The 20,080-nt window shown below is 40.1% G+C and overlaps 1 protein-coding gene across 8 annotated transcripts in view; it reads left to right on the top strand.

Moving 5' to 3' along the window:
• PDE7B (phosphodiesterase 7B) overlaps positions 1–20,080 on the top strand; it is a 500,590-nt gene that overhangs the window by 468,580 nt on the left and 11,930 nt on the right. For all 8 annotated transcript variants that reach the window (XM_033938169.1, XM_033938172.1, XM_033938168.1 and 5 more), the window contains 2 exons: positions 3,558–3,654; positions 16,136–16,216. In XM_033938169.1, coding sequence (XP_033794060.1) covers positions 3,558–3,654; positions 16,136–16,216 — 178 coding nt within the window. The remainder of the gene's footprint in view (positions 1–3,557; positions 3,655–16,135; positions 16,217–20,080) is intronic.

Genomic DNA, 20,080 nt, shown 5'->3' on the forward strand with positions numbered 1-20,080 from the left:
TCCCTCTCTCTCAAGTCTCCCCCTCTTGCTGGACCAGGTGAGGTACTGACTCAGGGTATGGTGATAAAGGGCACCAAAATCAGTCTGGCAAGTATCCCTCTAAAGTAGGGGTGTCAAATGTCAGTCCTCGAGAGCCGCAATCCAGTCGGGTTTTCAGGATTTCCCCAATGAATATGCATGAGATCTAATAGCATACAATGAAAGCAATGCATGCAAATAGATCTCAATCATATTCATTGGGGAAATCATGAAAACCCAACTGAATTGCGGCCCTCAAGGACTGACATTTGACACCCCTGCTCTAGAGTTTGAAAGTAGTTCAGACTGGGATTTTGGCACCCTTTTCCAGAGCCCTGGGCCAGGGCTTCACCTGGTCCATAGGTTGAGCCTGCCCTGTCCCTTCATGTTGATAAGATCCCCCAAAATAGTTAGCTCTATAACAAGGGATTATATCTTATGAGTTTTCTTTGATCTTCAGTTGTATAAATCGTGGGTCTCTGATTTTATGAATTCGAGTTAGTCTGTAATCGTAATCAAGTTTATTAAGAGATTTTTTAGACCGCTTAATCAAATATCTAAGCGGTTTACAATGTAATAGTAATGTAAATGTAATTGGATTATGTGTCATAATCCAATTAAAGGGACCAAGGGCTAGATTCACTAAGCAAACTGATCGTGTACCTTTGTGACCCAATTTTACTCCTGCCTGATTCACTTACCTCTCTGCCAATCCGATTCTGATACACACATGCAAATGAGGGGAACAACATGCAAAGTAGGCAGGGAACCGATTCACTAAAGAAATCTAGCAAACCAACTGAGCTGGCCAATCAACACAGGAAGCGACTGCTGGAGACCAGTCGTAAATGTCCTTTCCGACTCTCCAGCTCCATTGCCGCCCTGCTCTCTGCTGCCCTGAATATTTATCTCTCTGCCCCGAAGCTCTCCTGCCTGCTGCTCTAATTCACACCCTGCTCTGCCCCGAATCTCTCCTGCTTGCCGCCCCGAATTGCCACCCTTCTCTGCCCCGAATCTCTCCTGCCTGCTGCCTTGAATCGCCACCCTGCTCAGCCCCAAATCTCTCCTGAATGCCGCCCTGAATCTGTCAAATGTGACTGGGACAAGAGGTCATGGACTGAAACTGAGGGGCAACAGGCCTAGGACAAATATCAGGAAATTCTGTTTCACATAATGTAATGTAATGTAATTTATTTCTTATATACCGCTACATCCGTTAGGTTCTAAGCGGTTTACAGAAAATATACATTAAGATTAGAAATAAGAAAGGTACTTGAAAAATTCCCTTACTGTCCCGAAGGCTCACAATCTAACTAAAGTACCTGGAGGGTAATAGAGAAGTGAGAAGTAGAGATAGAGGAAAAATTAAAAATAAAATAAACATTTTTAATAAGACAGTGTTATCTAAATACTTTGGAAGGTAGAAGAGAGGAGAGAAAGGAATAGATGCAGAAGGTGCCTCAGGGCACCACAGTCCCTTGAGTTGGCCCTGGGTAATGAGTGGTGGACGCTTGGAATGCTCTCCCGGAGGATGTTATGACGGAGACCACCATTCCGGGATTCAAGGGCAAGTTGGATGCACACCTTCTTGCAAATCACTTTGAGGGATACGGGTAAACAAGGTCTTCAGCAGGGAACACCTGGATTGGTCTCCGCGTGTGCGGGTCGCCGGACTAGATGGACCTAAGGTCTGATCCGGTGAAGACATTTCTTATGTTATAATAAGCTCTGTTATTGTCTACTGTTGCCTATTTGTTGTCATGACTAGTCTGTTTTCAAATGATTGTGAATGTCTACTTGTAACCCATTCTGAGCTTCTGGGAGAATGGGATAGAAATCAAAATAAATAAATAAATACCGTATATACTTGAATATAAACTGATATAGAAACCTTTTACCCCCAAAAAGGAGGAAAAAAAGTTGACTTAAATATAAATCGAAATTAGAAATTTGGGTGATCCTGGTGAGAGTCTACAAAGACTAGACATCTTTGCTATAAGATTTAACAAAATTTTTTAAACTGTAAATATTTTTTCTTAGCGCAAAATCCAATTTATTCAAGACTTTTCTTAAGGTAAAAAGGCCAAAACACAAAGTCTTCCAGCAAAACACTACAGGCTAGTCTGAATAATCTTTACTTTCCATGAGTGAGTACTAGCCGGTTTTTCAATGTTGTCTCATTTTTTAATTTTTTTTTATCCAATTTAAACAATAAACATTTAAATCATAAATCAAGAACAGGCAGTACAATACAGAAATAGCAATCTTTTTTTTATCTCAGTGACTTTTACATTTTTGCACATCACAGAATGTTAATATCTTTCTTTAAGATCACAATCTGAAAAGTGACCCCCTATGATCCTAAAATGTACAGTACAGCCTCCTCCACCCCCCAAAAAAAATCCAGTATCTCCTGTTTTATATTGTTCTGCATTACTGTAAAACTATATTCTTTGCCTTAAAAAAAATCACAAATATCTTTAAATTAATGTACCTTTGCACCCATTCCCATGCTGCCCGAAGCAAGAAGAGGGGTCCCGGCCACTGCATCTCGAGAACTCTGATACTTTGGGATCCCCACAGAACCTGCACTGCACTCCCAACATTTCAATGCCTCTTTTCCACAGGACTGGCACTAGCAGGAAAGGTCCATGCTAAGCATGTTGCTATTTTCCAGGTCTCGCCGCCTCTGGCTGGGTAGAACCAATGTTTCAGCCATCATGCTGTGGCTTTTTTTCAGGGTATACTGTGAGGCCGGCAGTTCGTCTTTATATATAGTGGGTCCACTGACCTGATTGAAAACAGGGAGGACCGTTGGTCATGAATTTGAATTTTGGCGGGAAAGTTCCCTCACAGATATGTTTAATTTTTAATGTTTTTGTGTTTTTAGTATAGATTTATTTTAATTTTATTGTTTGTAAATTGTGCTTTTTGTATGTTTTATTGTAACCCACAAAGGATTTTAGATTGAGTGAGATATAAATCTGAAAAATAAATATGTTTGCACTCTGTAGAGACAATGCATGAAAATCTATTCCATGCATATATATATTGTACGTATTATGAAAGATTAACTGGCTAGGGATCCCCCAGGACATATTTTCGAAGAAGTACTTTAGGATACCTATCATATAACAGTTCAGACAGTGAGTAACCCATTAAAAAATGAGAGATTTTCTTGACAGCATACATCTGACAGGGAAGAGTATCTCAGACCCACTAATTAGAAAAATAAACCTTCCAGCTGCTACCTTCATCAAAGTATCAGACATTCCACTCCCCATTTGTGAACCTGCTGCAGCTTATTCCTGAATATTTATATAATTGCTCTTTCATGTTGAGAGCATAGAATATGTTGTGTGCATCTGTCAAACAAGCTCTCATACATTTTGAATTGTATTTTTTTAGGTAGCAGAATATAAAAAACTGAAAGTGTGCAATGACATTTGCAAGGCACTGTGATTCAAGTACTTTTAAGAAATCACTGTTTGAAGGATTCTTTTCTCTCCCTTTCCCTGGCTGTCGTCTGGAATGGACAGATCGCACTGAAGTGTGCTGACATTTGCAATCCTTGTCGAATCTGGGACATGAGCAAACAGTGGAGTGAAAGGGTCTGCGAGGAATTCTATAGACAAGGTGAGCAATCCAACTCGATATCATCTCCCTTCACATTATAACAGGCGGTCCCAGAAACTGCAGGAGATGCAGCCACAAGGGGTGTTAAAGAGATAGGGGGCACAAAAATCATTCCCTACCTATTGTCTCACCTGCAGTGGTCACGGTACGGTACTTGGGGTGGGGGCAGCAGGGGGCATGTGGAATAGGGAACGATTCCAGCTTAGAATACTGAGTCTATAAAGATAAGCCATAATGACAGAAAAGAATAATTTCAGGTACAGTGTGCAGTATAGGCTATAGCACCTGTCAGTCATAAACAAATGGAAGACCCTTTTAGAAAGGATATGCAAACCGGAACTGACACTTCTAGAACAGCATGTAGTTTTTAGAACTGTATCTGCCCGATGTAGACCCTGTTTTAAAATACATGCAGACAGGGCTAGCCCAAGGGAATCTGATGCTCTAGGTAATCCTTTAGCCGTGACTGTCTCCTCCCCTTCCCCAAGGGATGGCTTATAAGTCAACCCCCAGTGCCCAGCATCTCTCTCTTTTTCTCTCTCTCTTTCCCTAATTTCCTGTACCCTTTATTTCTTCCATAACCATCTGTCCCCATAGTTTCTAGCATCTTCTTATCCCCCACCTTGGTGGTACATAAGAATAATCATACTAGGCCAGACCAATGGTCCATTCAGCCCAGTCTCCCGTCTCCAAGAGTAGCCAATCCAGGTCACAAGCACCTGGCAGAAACCCAGATAGTAGCAATATTCAAAGCCTGTCGATCCAGGACAAGCAGTGGCTTCCCCTGGGCTTTCCTCCAGGAACCTATCCAAACCTTTTTTTAAACCCAGCTATGCTAACCACTGTTACAACATCCTCTGGCAACAAGTTCCAGAGCTTAACCATTCAGGGGAAAAATATTTCCCCTTATTTATTTTAAAGGTATGTCCATGTAACTTCATTGAGTCCTCTAGTCTTTGTAATTTTTGAAAAAGTGAAAAATCGATTTACTTTTACCTGTTCTACATCACTTGGGATTTTGTAGACCAGCATCTCTCTCTCTTCCACCCCCCTCCTACCCCATTGGCTCTACCATTTGTCTCATTTGTCTGCCCTATGGTGTTAATAAGAAAATGCGAATAGCCTTACTGGGTCAGACCAATGGTCCATCAAGCCCAGTAGCCCGTTCTCACGGTGGCCAATCCAGGTCACTAGTACCTGGTCAAAACCCAAAGAGTAGCATCATTCCATGCTACTGATCTAGGGCAAGCAGTGGCTTCCCCCATGTCTTAATAACAACTATGGACTTTTCCTCCAGGAATTTGTCCAAACCTTTCTTAAAACCAGCTATGCTATTTACCACAACTTCTAGCAACACATTCCAGAGCTTAACTATTCTCTGATTGAAAAAATATTTCTTCCTATTGGTTTTAAAAGTATTTCCCTGTAACTTCATCGAGTGTCCCCTAGTCTTTGTAATTTTTGACGAAGTGAAAAATTGATCCACTTGTACCTGTTCTACTCTATTCAGGATTTGGTAGACTTAAATTGTATCTCCCCTCAGCCTTCTCTTTTCCAAGCTGCAGTTCCATCCCCTTTAACATCTTGGTCGCTCTTCTTTGACCTTTTTCTAGCGCCGCTATATCTTTCTTGAGATAAGGAGACCAGAACTGAACGCAATATTCCAGGTGAGGTCGCACCATGGAATGATACAGAGGCATTAGAATATCTTTAGTCTTGTTAACCATCCCTTTTTTAATAATTCCAAGCATCTTTTTTGGCCACCGCCACACATTGGGCAGAAGGTTTCATCATATTGTTTTACCTCCCTTTCTCTGGGAGAGCAATGCAGTAATCAACAGCTATATGAGTAGAGGATATATCGAGGCCAGTGCCTGCTTAACCCCTCATGGTCCCCAACCTCTCCTAATCTTATCTTTGTACTTTTATACACCTTTTCTCACATTTGGATACAAGGTAGTTTATAAATGACAAGGTGCATATCACAAATTTGTGAAAAAGCTAACTATGATTAGAGACTAGGGACCAATTAATCTAATTTAATAGAAGACAAGGCGATTTACATCAAAAAGAAGCCATAATAATTCTATGGAAAAATACAATTCCTTGGATAAAAAAGTGTCCTTACAATTCTTTAACTAAAAGTACTAACTTTACAATCTATCACGTGTAAATGTTTTTCAGCATTCTATGAAATTTCTAATAACTAACTTCTGTTCTTATTTGTATAAGTAAATCATTCCAAATAACAATAGCAGCATATGTAAAAGAAGAATTAAATTGATGTTTAAAAACATATACCTCTAAAAGAGGGAAACGGCAATAAAAATGTATTACTCGATCTATTAGATGAATAATGCAAACGTGAAAAAAATCTAAGTGAGATGATTAGAAGCTTCTGCCTGTATAATATGATGAATCAGAAAAACAGTTTTAAACTCTATATGTTTCTTTATAGGCAACCAGTGAAGTTTTTTTTGTAGAATATAGAAACACTGTCGTATCTCTTCAGGATAGTGTTCAAGTGATTAGGTTGGAGCCATTTATTCATTTAGGGGTCCTTTTACTAAGGCGCACTAGCCGATTTAGCGCGCGCTAAACGCTAACATAAGAATTGCCGCTGCTGGGTCAGACCAGTGTCCATCATGCCCAGCAGTCCGCTCACGCGGCGGACCTTAGGTCAAAGACCAGTGCCCTGAGACTAGCCCTACCTGCGTATGTTCCGGTTCAGCAGGAACTTGTCTAACTTTGTCTTGAATCCCTGGAGGGTGTTTTCCCCTATGACAGATTCCGGAAGACTGTTCCAGTTTTTTACCACTCTCTGGGTGAAGAAGAACTTCCTTATGTTCGTACGGAATCTACCCCCTTTCAACTTTACAGAGTGCCCTCTCGCACTCTCTACCTTGGAGAGGGTGAACAACCTGCCCTTATCTATTAAATCTATTCCCTTCATTATCTAACGTGTCCATTATATGCTAAGGATGCATAAGCATTTAAGAACATAAGAATTGCCGCTGCTGGGTCAGACCAGTGGTCCATCGTGCCCAGCAGTCCGCTCACGCGGCGGCCCTTGGGTCAAAGACCAGCGCCCTAACTGAGACTAGCCCTACCTGCGTACGTTCTGGTTCAGCATTCAGTGGACACGTTAGATATAGATTTAATAGATAAGGGCAGGTTGTTCACCCTCTCCAAGGTAGAGAGTACCAAAGGGCACTCTGTAAAGTTGAAAGGGGATAGATTCCGTACGAACATAAGGAAGTTCTTCTTCACCCAGGGAGTGGTAAAAAACTGGAACAGTCTTCCGGAATCTGTCATAGGGGAAAACACCCTCCAGGGATTCAAGACAAAGTTAGACAAGTTCCTGCTGAACCGGAACATACGCAGGTAGGGCTAGTCTCAGGGCACTGGTCTTTGACCTAAGGTCCGCCGCGTGAGCGGACTGCTGGGCATGATGGACACTGGTCTGACCCAGCAGCGGCAATTCTTATGTTAGCGTTTAGCGCGCGCTAAATCGGCTAGTGCGCCTTAGTAAAAGGACCCCTAAATGAATAAATGGCTCCAACCTAATCACTTGAACACTATCCTGAAGAGATACGACAGTGTTTCTATATTCTACAAAAAAAACTTCACTGGTTGCCTATAAAGAAACATATAGAGTTAAATCAACTAGCGCGCCTTAGTAAAAGAGGGGGTTAGTCTTCTTTCAGAAGTGGAAAATGTTACTAAATGTGCAGCAAAACCAAACCACAGAGCACCTGTTAAAGTTGATTTTTCATCAGAAATAAAACCACAGGAGTGCCAAGGATAAAATAACTTTATAATGAGTTTTTAGCAAGGTGAAGCTAACAGAAAAACATTAAAAGACTGGTGAATTGCCGTTATTGTTGCACTCTGAATGCAGTCAACGTGACAATAGCAATTATAAAGGAATTTCTTTATTAAGACACACATGCTAAACTAATTAAAAAGTCTTAGCAGTTGTCAGAAGTTCAAATGGGCTTCAGAGCAAACGAAAATTGTATCAATGACATTTTTCACTTGCACAACTAGTAGAAGGCATGCTGAATATAATAAAAGGCTGAGAGGCACTTTGCTAGATCACAAAAAGGCTTTTGATCACATCAACGGGAGAGTGCTGTGGTAAATCTTGACAGAACATGGAGTTACAAGACAAAAAGATATTTAGCTGGCAGCTGCTGAGTTAAGTTATTGCGCAATCGACCGTCCTAGGATTTAAAAGCAAACTAGATGCACATCTCATTATGAGAGGCATAGAAGGACTACAAATTATGCCAGGTGTACGGATCGCCGGACTTGATGGACCGAAGGTCTGATCCGGAGATGGCGCATCTTATGTTCTTACCATTATGCTTGTTATCATTATCTGGATCTTCGGCCCAATTGTTTTCAGCTGTATTCTAATACATCAGACAAAAATGCTTTTTGGCCATGCTATAAGAATCAATCTATTAATGTATAGAACCTCCATTGACATATAGGGGTCTTTTTAGTAAACTGCATCAAGCACTAATGTGTGCGTACCACAGGTAAAAAAAGGTGCTACTGTGGTAGTTTCAGGATCGGCTCATGCTACCCACATACTAAAAAGTAGAGTAGGCATTCGCTGGGCATATGGGCATTGCTACATGCTAACTGATTAGCGCAGGAGCCTTTAGGTCCAGATTCTGTAAATCAGAATCTTTTGGCTTCCCTGGGCCACATTGGCTGAAAAAAAATTTTCTGGGGCCGCACAAATGCGCAAACGTTGCAACAAAACAGAGGAGGGAGCCAGCAAGACGGAAAACACCCAGGGGCAGCAGAGAAAAACACTGAATCGCCCTTGACTGGGGCCACACAAAATACTTCACTGGGTCGCAGGCAGGCCCTTGGGCCACAGGTTGGATACCCCTGCTGTAAATGATGCTTAAAGTTAGGCGCTTAGATCAGCATGCCTAACCGATCTAGCGCCAAATTTAATTTTCTTAATTGGCTTAATCGGCGTAGACAATTGAAAGCACCATTTAAAAAAATTACCCCCCTCCTTTACAAAGCCGCACTAGCATTTTTACACCGGCCGCGGCGGTAACAGCTCAGACGCTCATAGGAATTCTACTGTTCAAATAATTTATTGGTTTTAGTCAAAAAGAAAAAAGTACAAACATAACCAAATACAGAAATGGTAACAAGACATGTTACAGACAAGCCATATTAAAAACCTCAACATCTGTATAAATAACAGAATCCTAAGCATGATACAACTAGTCGAAACTCTATGAGCATCCAAGCTATTACCACAGTGGCCGGTGCTAAAAATGCTAGTGCGGCTTTGTAAAGGAGGGGTTAATTAGCTGGTAGGTGCCTATCATGACGAGGCATCTACCAGGAAGTAGTTGTGGTTAGGGTGTGGTTTGACTTAGGCCTAAAAATTGTTTGGTTATGTTATGTAGGTGCACTCATTTAGGCCAAGAAAACCCTCGTTTAAATGGCAGTGTGTCTAAGGCAAGGGTGAGCAACTCCAGTCCTTAAGGGCCGGAATCCAGTCAGGTTTTCAGGATTTCCCCAATGAATATGCATTGAAAGAAGTGCATGCAAATAGATCTCATGCATATTCATTGGGGGAAATCCTGAAAACCCGACTGGATTCCGGCCTTCGAGGACCTGAGTTGCCCACCCCTGATCTAAGGATTCAGTGTTTACCAATGCCTAAGACCATTTAGGTGCCGCTGGACGTGATTCTATGAACAGTGTCTAGCAGATGATTGGCAATTGCGCTCAACGGTGCCTAAGAGTAAGGCGCCGTTTATAGAATCAGGTCCTTACTGCCTACAAAATAGGTGGCAGAAGGGCTCATTTGCTAATGGCCATGGGCTAACAGGTAAATTAATACATGGCCATTCACAGGAAAAAAGAAATTGCAGTCATATGACATCCGCAATAAAAGTGGCCTCAGTATGTGGGGAAACCCATGCGATAATAATAATGGAGGACACTTTTTAGCGAAGTTTAGTGAAAGGATCCCATAATTATTTAGTAGCACCTTATAGGAATGTCCAGTTAAAAGGAGGAGCAAAGCCTCAGAATCTACTTTTAGTGCGCATTGTTAGTAAGTGATTTCTAATGTTCAGTCACTGTCATAAAAAACCTCCTTTTAGACTTTTATCTTTACTTATTTTACTATTTTTTATTAAAAAAAAAAAAAAGAATTTAGCTGCTAGTGTGATGCAGGGTGGACCTGGAGGCTTTACAAGAAATTTTCTATTCCTCTTACCTTTTGAGTTTTATTCATGCAATAAGAATACTTTGGTATTGGCTGTCCTTTAAAGCTTATATGCAATAACAAAATGGTGGCAAAGACAAAGGACAACCACAAAGAAGATAGATAGAGGTCATTAAATACACACTGAATCAAAGTTAAATAGATATATTTTGAAAGCAATATTAATGGCTTATAATCTTTACTTGCAACTGCCCTTAACAGCTATTAAGTAGAGGAGAATAAGGGAGAAGAATTCTATGGCTAGCTAGCTAGTTGGAGTTTGGAAATAGAGAATGACACGGGGACAAATTTTTCCCCATCTCTGCGGGAGCTCATTTTCCCGTCCCATCCCGGAGAGTTATTTTCCTGTCCCTACCCCATTTCTGCAAGCTCTGGTCTCATCTGTACAAGCCTCAAACACTTTAAAATCATAAGTGATTGAGGCTTGTGCGGTTAAAAGGCAGAGCTTACAGGAATGGGACAGGGACAGCAACAAAACTCATGGGGACAGGGTGAGGAAATTGAGTTCCTGCAGGGACGAGGATAAATTTGTCCCTGTGTCATTCTTTATTTGGAAATTCATCAGCAGGGTTCTGTATTAGAAGTCACAGCCAGGAAAACAATCTAGGCAGGCATCATCATAGATAATACATTGAAATCCTCTGCTCGGTGTGCGGTGGCAGTCAAGAAAGGAAATAGCATGTTAGGAATTATTAGCAAAGCAATACAGAATCAAATCAAGGCTATCATAATGCCCTGTGGCTTACTAGGTGTGATACACCTAGGGTTACATTAGATAGAGTGTGTACCTACCAGGACAGATAGGGGAAAATGCTTGAGTACCTGAATGTAAATCACTTAGGCTATAAGTGGTATATAAATAAAAATAAAATATGGCTCCAGAAAAAGGAGGTCAGATTGAGACATCTCAATTTTCCTTCCATTGAAAGCAATAGAAGTAAGGAAGACAGATTGAGACATCTGGGTTCTATTTCCACAATGGAAGTAAAACCCAGATGTCTCAATCCATCCTCCTTTTTCTAGAGCTTTATGGTAACCCTACGTCCACCCCAGATTGAAGAGCCTGCTATTACAGCCTTCACTGACTCTCTTTATGCTGGTTCAAATAATATACATTTAATAATCAAATAGCAAGAGCTTACAGGAGTAAATCACACAGCATACAGAGTGAGAGAGCATACACCAGGCTGGCCAGACTGATGGAGAACTTCCAATGAGTTCTGAATCCTAGGTTCAAGGAGCTTTCTTTTATATGATTCTGACAGCTCTGGCCCACATTGGTGCATGTTACATTTCACACTTTCATTGGTTAATCATATTCTTTATCTCATTTATTAATCTATGGATTGGTTAACATAATTGAGTGATACTGTGTGTCACGCCTTTTTTCATCTTCTTCTCCCTTACTTCCCCGTCCTATTAATATATCAAGAACCTCCCTCGAGCACCTGGGCCTAACGGCTTTTCAGTTCTTTGGTTAGCTTTCTTGCATTCTCATATCCCTTGTTTCCTGCACAGCATTCTTCCTTCTTCTTGTGAACCTTCCATAAGCTTATCATACCACTATAGGGCTAAGATCTCTTTTTCACTAGAATTGTTTTTCTCTCCAGCTGTGCCTTCTGTTTGACTCTGCTTTCAAGAAAGCAGAAGTGTCTTTCAGAGCTAACTGTTTTTTAGTCAGAGTGTCCATTTTGCTCTTTCAGCAACCATTTTAGGTCTTAGCTGTATTGGCCTGTTTCTGCTATATTGGGGAAAATTCTCAGGGGTCTTCACCTGGCTTTTCCTGCACAGGTCTTCTCTTTCCTCCCTCAAGGTGCAGGCAGTATAGAGGTGTATGGAGAAGCCGCAGTGCTACAGTCCACGTATGCGTGGCCATCAGCTCTGCCGCCCCCTCCCCCATTGTCAATTCCTGTAATGGGGCAGAGAACTGGTAGAGTTGACAGCTGTGCACATGTAGACCTGCTCCTCGACCATTCCACACACATGCTCCCTACTGCCTGGATGAGGGAGTGCAAACAAGTCATGTACATCACTGATAATGCCTAAGTATTGCTCCATGGTGTGACCACACCTTGAGTATCATGTGCAATTCTGGTTGTCACATCAAAAAAAATAAACCCTAGTGGAATTAGAAAAGATATAGAGAAGAATGACCATAATAATAAAGGAGATGGGACAACTCTGTGATGGCAAAAGGCTAAAGAGGATGAAAGAGAGCTTGGAATCCATATGATAGAGGTCTATAAAATGAGTGGAGTGGAATGGGTTAAACCAAATTGCTTGCTAACTCTTTCAAGAAGAAAAAAGACTAAAGGACATGTAGTGAAGTTATTAAGCAGTAAGTTTAAAACAAATTGGAGAAAATATTTTTTTACTCAATGCTTAATTAAGTACTAGAATTCACTGTTTGCATAGCTCAATTTGAAGAAATTTGGACAAGTTCCTGGAGGAAAAGTCCAGAAATCATTATTACAGTGGACTTGGGGAAATTCTCTGCTTATCCCTAGGGATAAGCAGCATAGAACCTATCTACCTTTGTAAAAGTAGACTTATTTTCTTTCCTCAAAGTACTGGAGACAATTACCCTCTATCCTGCTATAAAACTGATTTATTGTTCATACACAAGAACATAAGAGTTGCCGCTGCTGGGTCAGACCAGTGGTCCATCATGCCCAGCAGTCCGCTCACGCGGCGGCCCTTTTGGTCAAACACCAGCGCCCTAACTGAGACTAGCCCTACCAGCGTACGTCCTTGTTCAGTAGGAACTTGTCTAACTTAGTCTTGAATCCCTGAAGGGTGTTTTCCCCTATGACAGCCTCCAGGAGAGCATTCCAGTTTTCCACCACTCTCTGGGTGAAGAAGAACTTCCTTACGTTTGTACGGAATCTATCCCCTTTCAACTTTAAAGAATGCCCTCTCGTTCTCCCTACCTTGGAGAGGGTGAACAATCTGTCCTTATACAGTACCGAATTGCCATATACAGTACCAGACCTTGTCCTTTAGTTAATGCCATTCATTTTCTAATTAGAGATCCACTGTGATCATCCCATACTTTTTTTTTAATTCTGTCACCATTTTCTTCTCCACCACCTCCCTCGGGAGGGAATTCCAGGTATCAACTGCCCTCTCCGTGAAAAAGAATTTCCGAACATTACTCCTAAGTCTACCACCCCGCAATCTCAATTTATGGCCTCTAGTTTTACCATTTTCCCTACTCTGAAAAAGATTTGGTTCTATATTAATACTTTTCAAGTATTTAAAAGTCCGAATCATATCACACCATCCCTCTTCTCCTTTAGAGTATACATATTCAGGTCTTCCAGTCTCTTCCTTTACGTCTTTTAGCTCAAACCCACTACCATTTGCATTGCCTTCCTCTGGACCACTTCAAGTCTTCTTATATCCTTAGCCAGATATGGTCTCCAAAACTGAACTCAGTACTCCAAGTAGGGCCTCACCAACGACTTGTACAGATATAAATGTTTGCACATAAATGCCCAAATTCTATAAATGATGCTTGGGTGTGCACCTAATTTGTGAGGGCACAACTTAATAAAAAAATGAGTCAATTATCACTGATAATTTGCTTCTCTACAAGCAATTATTAGTGTTAATTGGTTTCAACTTAAATTTACTTACAACGCCCAAAAGAGAGAGCAGAAATGGGAGGGTCATGGGCATTCCTCAAATTTGCATGCACAGTTACAGAATAAGGAGCCTCTGCACCTAACTTTAGGCATGAGGTTTTGCACCAGGTTGGTGCAAATGGTTGCACCTAAAGTTAGGCACGGCTCCCAAGCTAAATGCTATTTCTATAAATCGTGCCTAACTTTAGACTTCATTATCTTACGAATATGTTTTCATTTGCCAACAGTAAACATACCAGACGCTCACATGCAAATTTCACTTTTCCATCCATTAGATCAGGGGTGTCAAAGTCCCTCCTCAAGGGCCGCAATCCAGTCGGGTTTTCAGGATTTCCCCTATGAATATGCATGAGATCTATTTGCATGCATTGCTTTCATTGTATGCTAATAGATCTCATGCATATTCATTGGGGAAATCCTGAAAACCCGACTGGATTGCAGCCTTCGAGGAGGGACTTTGACACCCCTGCATTAGAGAATAACTTTTCTCATATTTACTATACAAACATATCATATTACACCATATATTATAATCCATTTTAGAAAAATCCTTCCAATTAGTTAAAATTGTTTTAATTATTTAATTGTTAAACAATAATTGTTTTTTTATTAGTGTTTAATATAGATTTAAGACCATATCCCATAAGATAATTATCAAATAAGTTAACAGTTCTGTTATAGAAAGTAAATTTGACATTGTTACTCCAATAAGAAGCAGCAAATGAACACTTAAATATCATATGTTCTAAGTTCAATTTATTTATTAGTTTTAATGAACAGTACATAAAATACATATTCTGAGTAGCAATATATCAAGAAGAAATACAAACATTAGATGCTATATAATGCACTCTACTGATCATGTAGTGTATATGATAAATTCAAATAAAATAATGAAAAATGGAATAACGTAGAGGATGTCAAACACCAATAGGTACAAATACAGAATAGTGAGCCTAACCCATGTGTATAATAACGCAAACTCAAATATGTTCTAAAGTTCCAGTTGCATCTTTATAGGTCCAGCAAAAGTTTCCTTTGGAAATATCTATTTGTGATCATTTAGCCAGAGTCCATAACGCCTTATGCATTAAAAAAAAGGAAGATTGCATTAGGCTTGCTGAATGTAATGATGGCGTAACTGAAAGCCAAACTGATTTCCACTGGGTTTCATCCAAACTTGTAGTAAAAATACATTCATTCGTGCTGTTACAAGAGCCATTTTACAGACACGTACTGACACAAAAACCTCTAGCTCCCTAATTCTTAATAGTGTGCTAAATGTTAGGCCCCAGTTTGGTACTTCAGTTTGCAAATCTTTCTTGTTGGAAGTAACTAGATGTAGTACCTTTTTGATCACCGCAACATGGGAGTGGAATCGTCTACCCATGGCATTATGGCTATTAAAAGATATCTCAACCTCTCTTTTAGAGCATAAATATAGCCAGTTTTCAAATGCAAGGTACAGATATACATTAAACCGCTCTAAATTGACTCCCCAGTCATTAGTAGCAGTATAGAAGCTTTCAATAAACAATACAGTACTTGCATTCACAGGAGGATATAATGAGACCATTTACTAAAAGTTAATATATACTAATGTTATTGGCATTTATTATATGCAACTGGGCCCATTTTTATGTAGGGGGTCCTGGAGCATTAATTTGTGATAATGGTGTTAATGTGCACAATTAGTAAATCATACCTTAAGAGTGAAGTGTAAAAATATGAACTGCTTGGCCTGTATCATTTCAAATTGGTAACCAAACTTCAGGATTGCAACCGTCACGTTTGAAAGTCACTCAGAGGTATAGAGTTCTTCAAGAAGAGAGTTGCGCCCTCTAGTGATGAACCAAAGTATATTTTTCAGTCGTTGCAACTTTATTAGTTCTGGTTACGCTCCAAGTTTGATTACAAAAGTAAATAAATAAATAAATGTCTTTACAGTCTTTCAAACACTTGTATGAAAATACTTTGTTTTTTCTTATCTTTACAAATCTTTTCAAATGAACATCGCTCTGTGAGAAAATTGAGAGCAGCTTGATAATTCAGTTAACCTGTTATAAACTGAATTATCAAGCTGCTCTCAATTTTCTCACAGAGCGATGTTCATTTGAAAAGATTTGTAAAGATAAGAAAAAACAAAGTATTTTCATACAAGTGTTTGAAAGACTGTAAAGACATTTATTTATTTACTTTTGTAATCAAACTTGGAGTGTAGCCAGAACTAATAAAGTTGCAACGACTGAAAAATATACTTTGGTTCATCACTAGAGGGCGCAACTCTCTTCTTGAAGAACTCTATACCTCTGAGTGACTTTCAAACGTGACGGTTGCAATCCTGAAGTTTGGTTACCAATTTGAATGAGAAGACAGTTCTTTTATTTGAACTCTAATATTTTTCTGACTTCCACTAATATTTAACTATTAGTACCCCAGTGACATTATAAAGAAATTATGGCCTGTATCATTGGCATGAATTACATGAAAACGAGTATACGATAGTTTGCAAAATTGCTGAAGAAATATGGTTTCTTTTCTCCTTCTCTGTGGTTAGGTGACCTTGAAAGAACATTTGAACTGGAAATAAGTCCACTGTGCAATCAACAGAAGGATACAATACCTAGTATACAAATTGGTGAGCAGATTTTTATCATTGCTAGATAAATATATTCCAGAGAAGCAGCTAGAATTCAGATTTAAACAAAACATTATATCGATTAACAAAAAAATTATGACTGGCCATGAACCTTGTTAAATAAATCCTTGCAAAGCTCAAATATTGAAACTCATTCATAAACAGACGGTACGAGGGGTCGTTGAAAAGTTCTCACCCCAACCAAGGAGATAATAATGAGGAGTTATGAAACTTGCATTTTATTCCACACTTTTTGACACTTTTAGTTTTGTTTCATATCATTGAAATGAAACGTGTCAAGAAAAGTGCAGAATAACTTGTAAAGTTTCATGGTTCTATGTCATTCTCTTCTTGCTTGAGCTGAGAACTTTTCAGCAGCCCCTCATATTGTGATGTCATAATGCTTCATTCCATCAGACCTGGATGTGGATGATGTCGTGACAACAACTACAACCCCTTATACCTTGATCTAGAGGGGGGAAGCCTCCAACGCATAGGCTTCCAGAGGGGAATTTTAGAGGGGAATGAGGACGAATCAGAGGAGAATCAGGAGTAAGACCTGCATGAAAATGTAGGTAGAAGAAAAGACGCAAGCATAAGACCTGCATATATTGTAGGCAAAGACCCCTGAGAACCCCAAATAGTTATATTTCCAAGAGAGACATTGTGCATATGAATTCAAACTCATAAGCAGTCATTTCCCTCTCTGCCAGTAAGGGAGAGATTCACCTTTGCTCAAGAATCAGATCTCCTGACTGTGGCATCATTGTCTTGGGACTTTTCAGAACAGTACAGTACATGATAGGTCCTCCTAAGAAGTGCTAGCGAAGGACAGTGTAACTCATGAAGGTGGGGGCCTGTTCTCCAGAGTTATTAGCAAAAAACAAAAGGAAGTGAGACACTGCTTGCAAATGCAAGCAGTGTCTCACTTCCGGCTCACCACACAATTGTTTCCCACGTACTCACCTTTATAGGACTCCCAGGGACCCCTGAAGAAGACTTTTTGTCGAAACGCGGACCGTGTTGGGTCCTGTATTCCTAGCAGACTAGGTCCTTTAAGGCTCTTATGTGGATAATGTACTTTTATGTGGATGGAATTATTTTATGTGGATGATTTCAGTGTACCTTTGGAACTTTGATACTTTCAAATAAAGTCCATTTAGGAACATCGTCACTCCACAGAGTTTTTTTGGGTTTCTCCGGAGTTATTAGCCTTAGTATTGGAAATGCATTTGCCAAGGAAATATAGAAAGGTCAGTTTTGGCACCAGGTGACGTCACGTTTCAGTATGGCTCCATGATGAGTGTTTACACCATATAGCCAATAGAAAAGTAAGTATGTAATCTGTGTCTTTATGCTACTGAGCAAAAGTGTATAAATGTTATACTGGCTGGCATAAGGAAGGAGGAGGAGAAGAAGAGATGAATCCTAAGCAGAAGCCAGCTACATTGTATGTATATTATCCTTATCTGCCCTGAGTGCTACATTTCAGTGTCTTTTGCTAACTTTTATTTATTGCTAATAAATATATTTCATATCAATAACCAAGGAGTGCGAGGTCTATTTCTGTGACATGATCAGCAGCTGTCGCTGTCATTTTCCCTATACTTGTGCCCATTTATTAGATGCATTTGCCTCTTTGAAATGAAATGTCTCAAGAAAAGTGTAGAATAACTTGAAGTTTCATGGCTTCACATCATTCTCTTCTTGGTTGGGCTTAGAACTTTTCGGCAGCCCCTCGTATGGGGTGCATTCAGTAAATGATACCCAGAGTTAGGTGCTGGGAAGATCGCGCTAAGCCAGTTTACTGGCTTCACACATATCTCATGCCTAGCTTAGGGTGTGAGGACTTGCGCCTGCCAAAAGCAAGTATAAATGCTGGCACCTAACTAATCCCTTCAATATGGTCACTGCGTTTTTCAGCTAGTTAATTAATATACAGTAATCAAGACTAGCCCTATTATTAATCACAAAATATCTTGATATCCCTTTTTAGGCTTCAGAAGCGGTATTCTTGACCATAACCTTATGTCTAGAGCTTCCCCGCTAAGCTTCTTCATGAGTCAAACTTGTATACATTAATTATTGCTTCTTTTTATTATGCATAATTTATTTAAATTCACTTATCTATTTTTTTTATTCTTCTTTGCTTGAGACTTTACTTAAACCGATGACCCACTCCACTTGACTAATGGCAGAAATGTCACTATTCTATAATGCCGTACCTAAACCCTGGGAACACCCCTGAGCCGCCCACGCCCTTCCCATGACCACACCCCCTTTGGAGGTGCACCTGAGAGGTTAGGTGCTCAGTTCACAGGATTAGGGGTTTAAGGGCTAGATTCACTAAGCAAACCGATTGGCTTGCGAGCCCTTTGCGACCCGATTTCCCTCCGACCCGATTCACTAACCTGTGTAGTGATTCGATCCCGATCTGTGCATGCAAATGAGGGGAATCGGCTTGCAAAGAAGGAAGGACACGATTCACTACCCTTTTTTCCTGACACACCGACTGGCTGGCTGATCAAGAACAAGCGACTGGTGAGGACCAGTCTCTGGATCGGACACGGATCGGTCACGATCGGGCAGGTTAATGAATCTAGCCCTAAGTCAGTTAAATGCACAACTGCTAATCAGTGCCAATGATTGCTTGTTAACACCAATTATTGGCACTTATCAACAATTTGGGTATTCCCATTTGTGCTAGAGTTCTCCATATTGTATTGTGATCCACAAAGACGAAAACTTTGTTGTAGTCAATGAAGTAAAAGTATAAGGGCGGGCCTCGGAGGAGTGACAGAGTATCCCTCCTGCTCACAACTTCCTTGAAAAGTACGGGTGGTGGAGGGTTTCGGGGGGACCTCCGATGGCAGGAGGGAGGGAGCATCCCTCCTGCCTTTTTGAGGGGAGGGGTTTTTAGGGGCGTGCCTGGCACTTTACTTGGGAATATTCTTTACAGACTGTTAAAAATTCAGGTGCAAAGCTATTGACAGGTTTATCAAAATTTGATCATGTTTCCTCAGCTCTTAAAGAAATACATTGGTTGCCTGGTTTTTGGTGAATCTGATTGAAAGTATTGATTTTTAAGGCTTTATGTAATGATGTTCCACTTCTGTTGTCCTATTCCTTAAAGCTTTATAAACCAATTTGGAGCCAACTGTCAGCTTACAAACTGTTGTTGGATATATTATCTTTTAAGAATGGAGGACTGGAAATAAATGGTATAGCAATGTTACAGGGAGAAGGAGCAATATTTAAAATAAATTACCTGTTGAATTGAGAATTCTGCTATATCTTTTTTGAGAAACAGCAACCAGAATTGCACACAGTGTTCGAGGTGCAGCCGTACCATAGAGCGGTACTAGGGCATTATAACATTTTCATCTTTATTTTCTATTTCTTTCCTGATAATTCCTAACATTCTATTTGCTTTCTTAGCCTCCACTGCACATTGAGCTGAAGATTCCAATGTATCCTCAACAATGACATCTAGATCCTTTTCCTGGGCAGTGACTCCTAACGTGAAACTCTGCATCACGTAGCTATTGTTCAGGTTCTTCTTTCCCACATGCATCACTTTGCACTTGCTCCCATTAAACATCATCTGCCATTTTGACTCCCAGTCTCACAAGGTCCTCTTCCAATTTTTCACAATCCTCTTGTGATTTAACAACTTTGTGTCATCAGCAAATTTAATTTTTTCATTAGTTATTCCCGTCTCTAGATCATTGATAAATATGTTAAAAAGCAGCGGACCCAGCACAGATCCCCTGCGAAACCCCACTGTTTATTCACAAATATACATATCACTGATATGTGATGTTAATTATTGATTTACATTCCACTACTGTCCATGCCTTGAAC

This window comes from Geotrypetes seraphini, chromosome 3, assembly GCF_902459505.1.
Source record: "Geotrypetes seraphini chromosome 3, aGeoSer1.1, whole genome shotgun sequence".
NCBI classification, from domain to species: domain Eukaryota; kingdom Metazoa; phylum Chordata; class Amphibia; order Gymnophiona; family Dermophiidae; genus Geotrypetes; species Geotrypetes seraphini.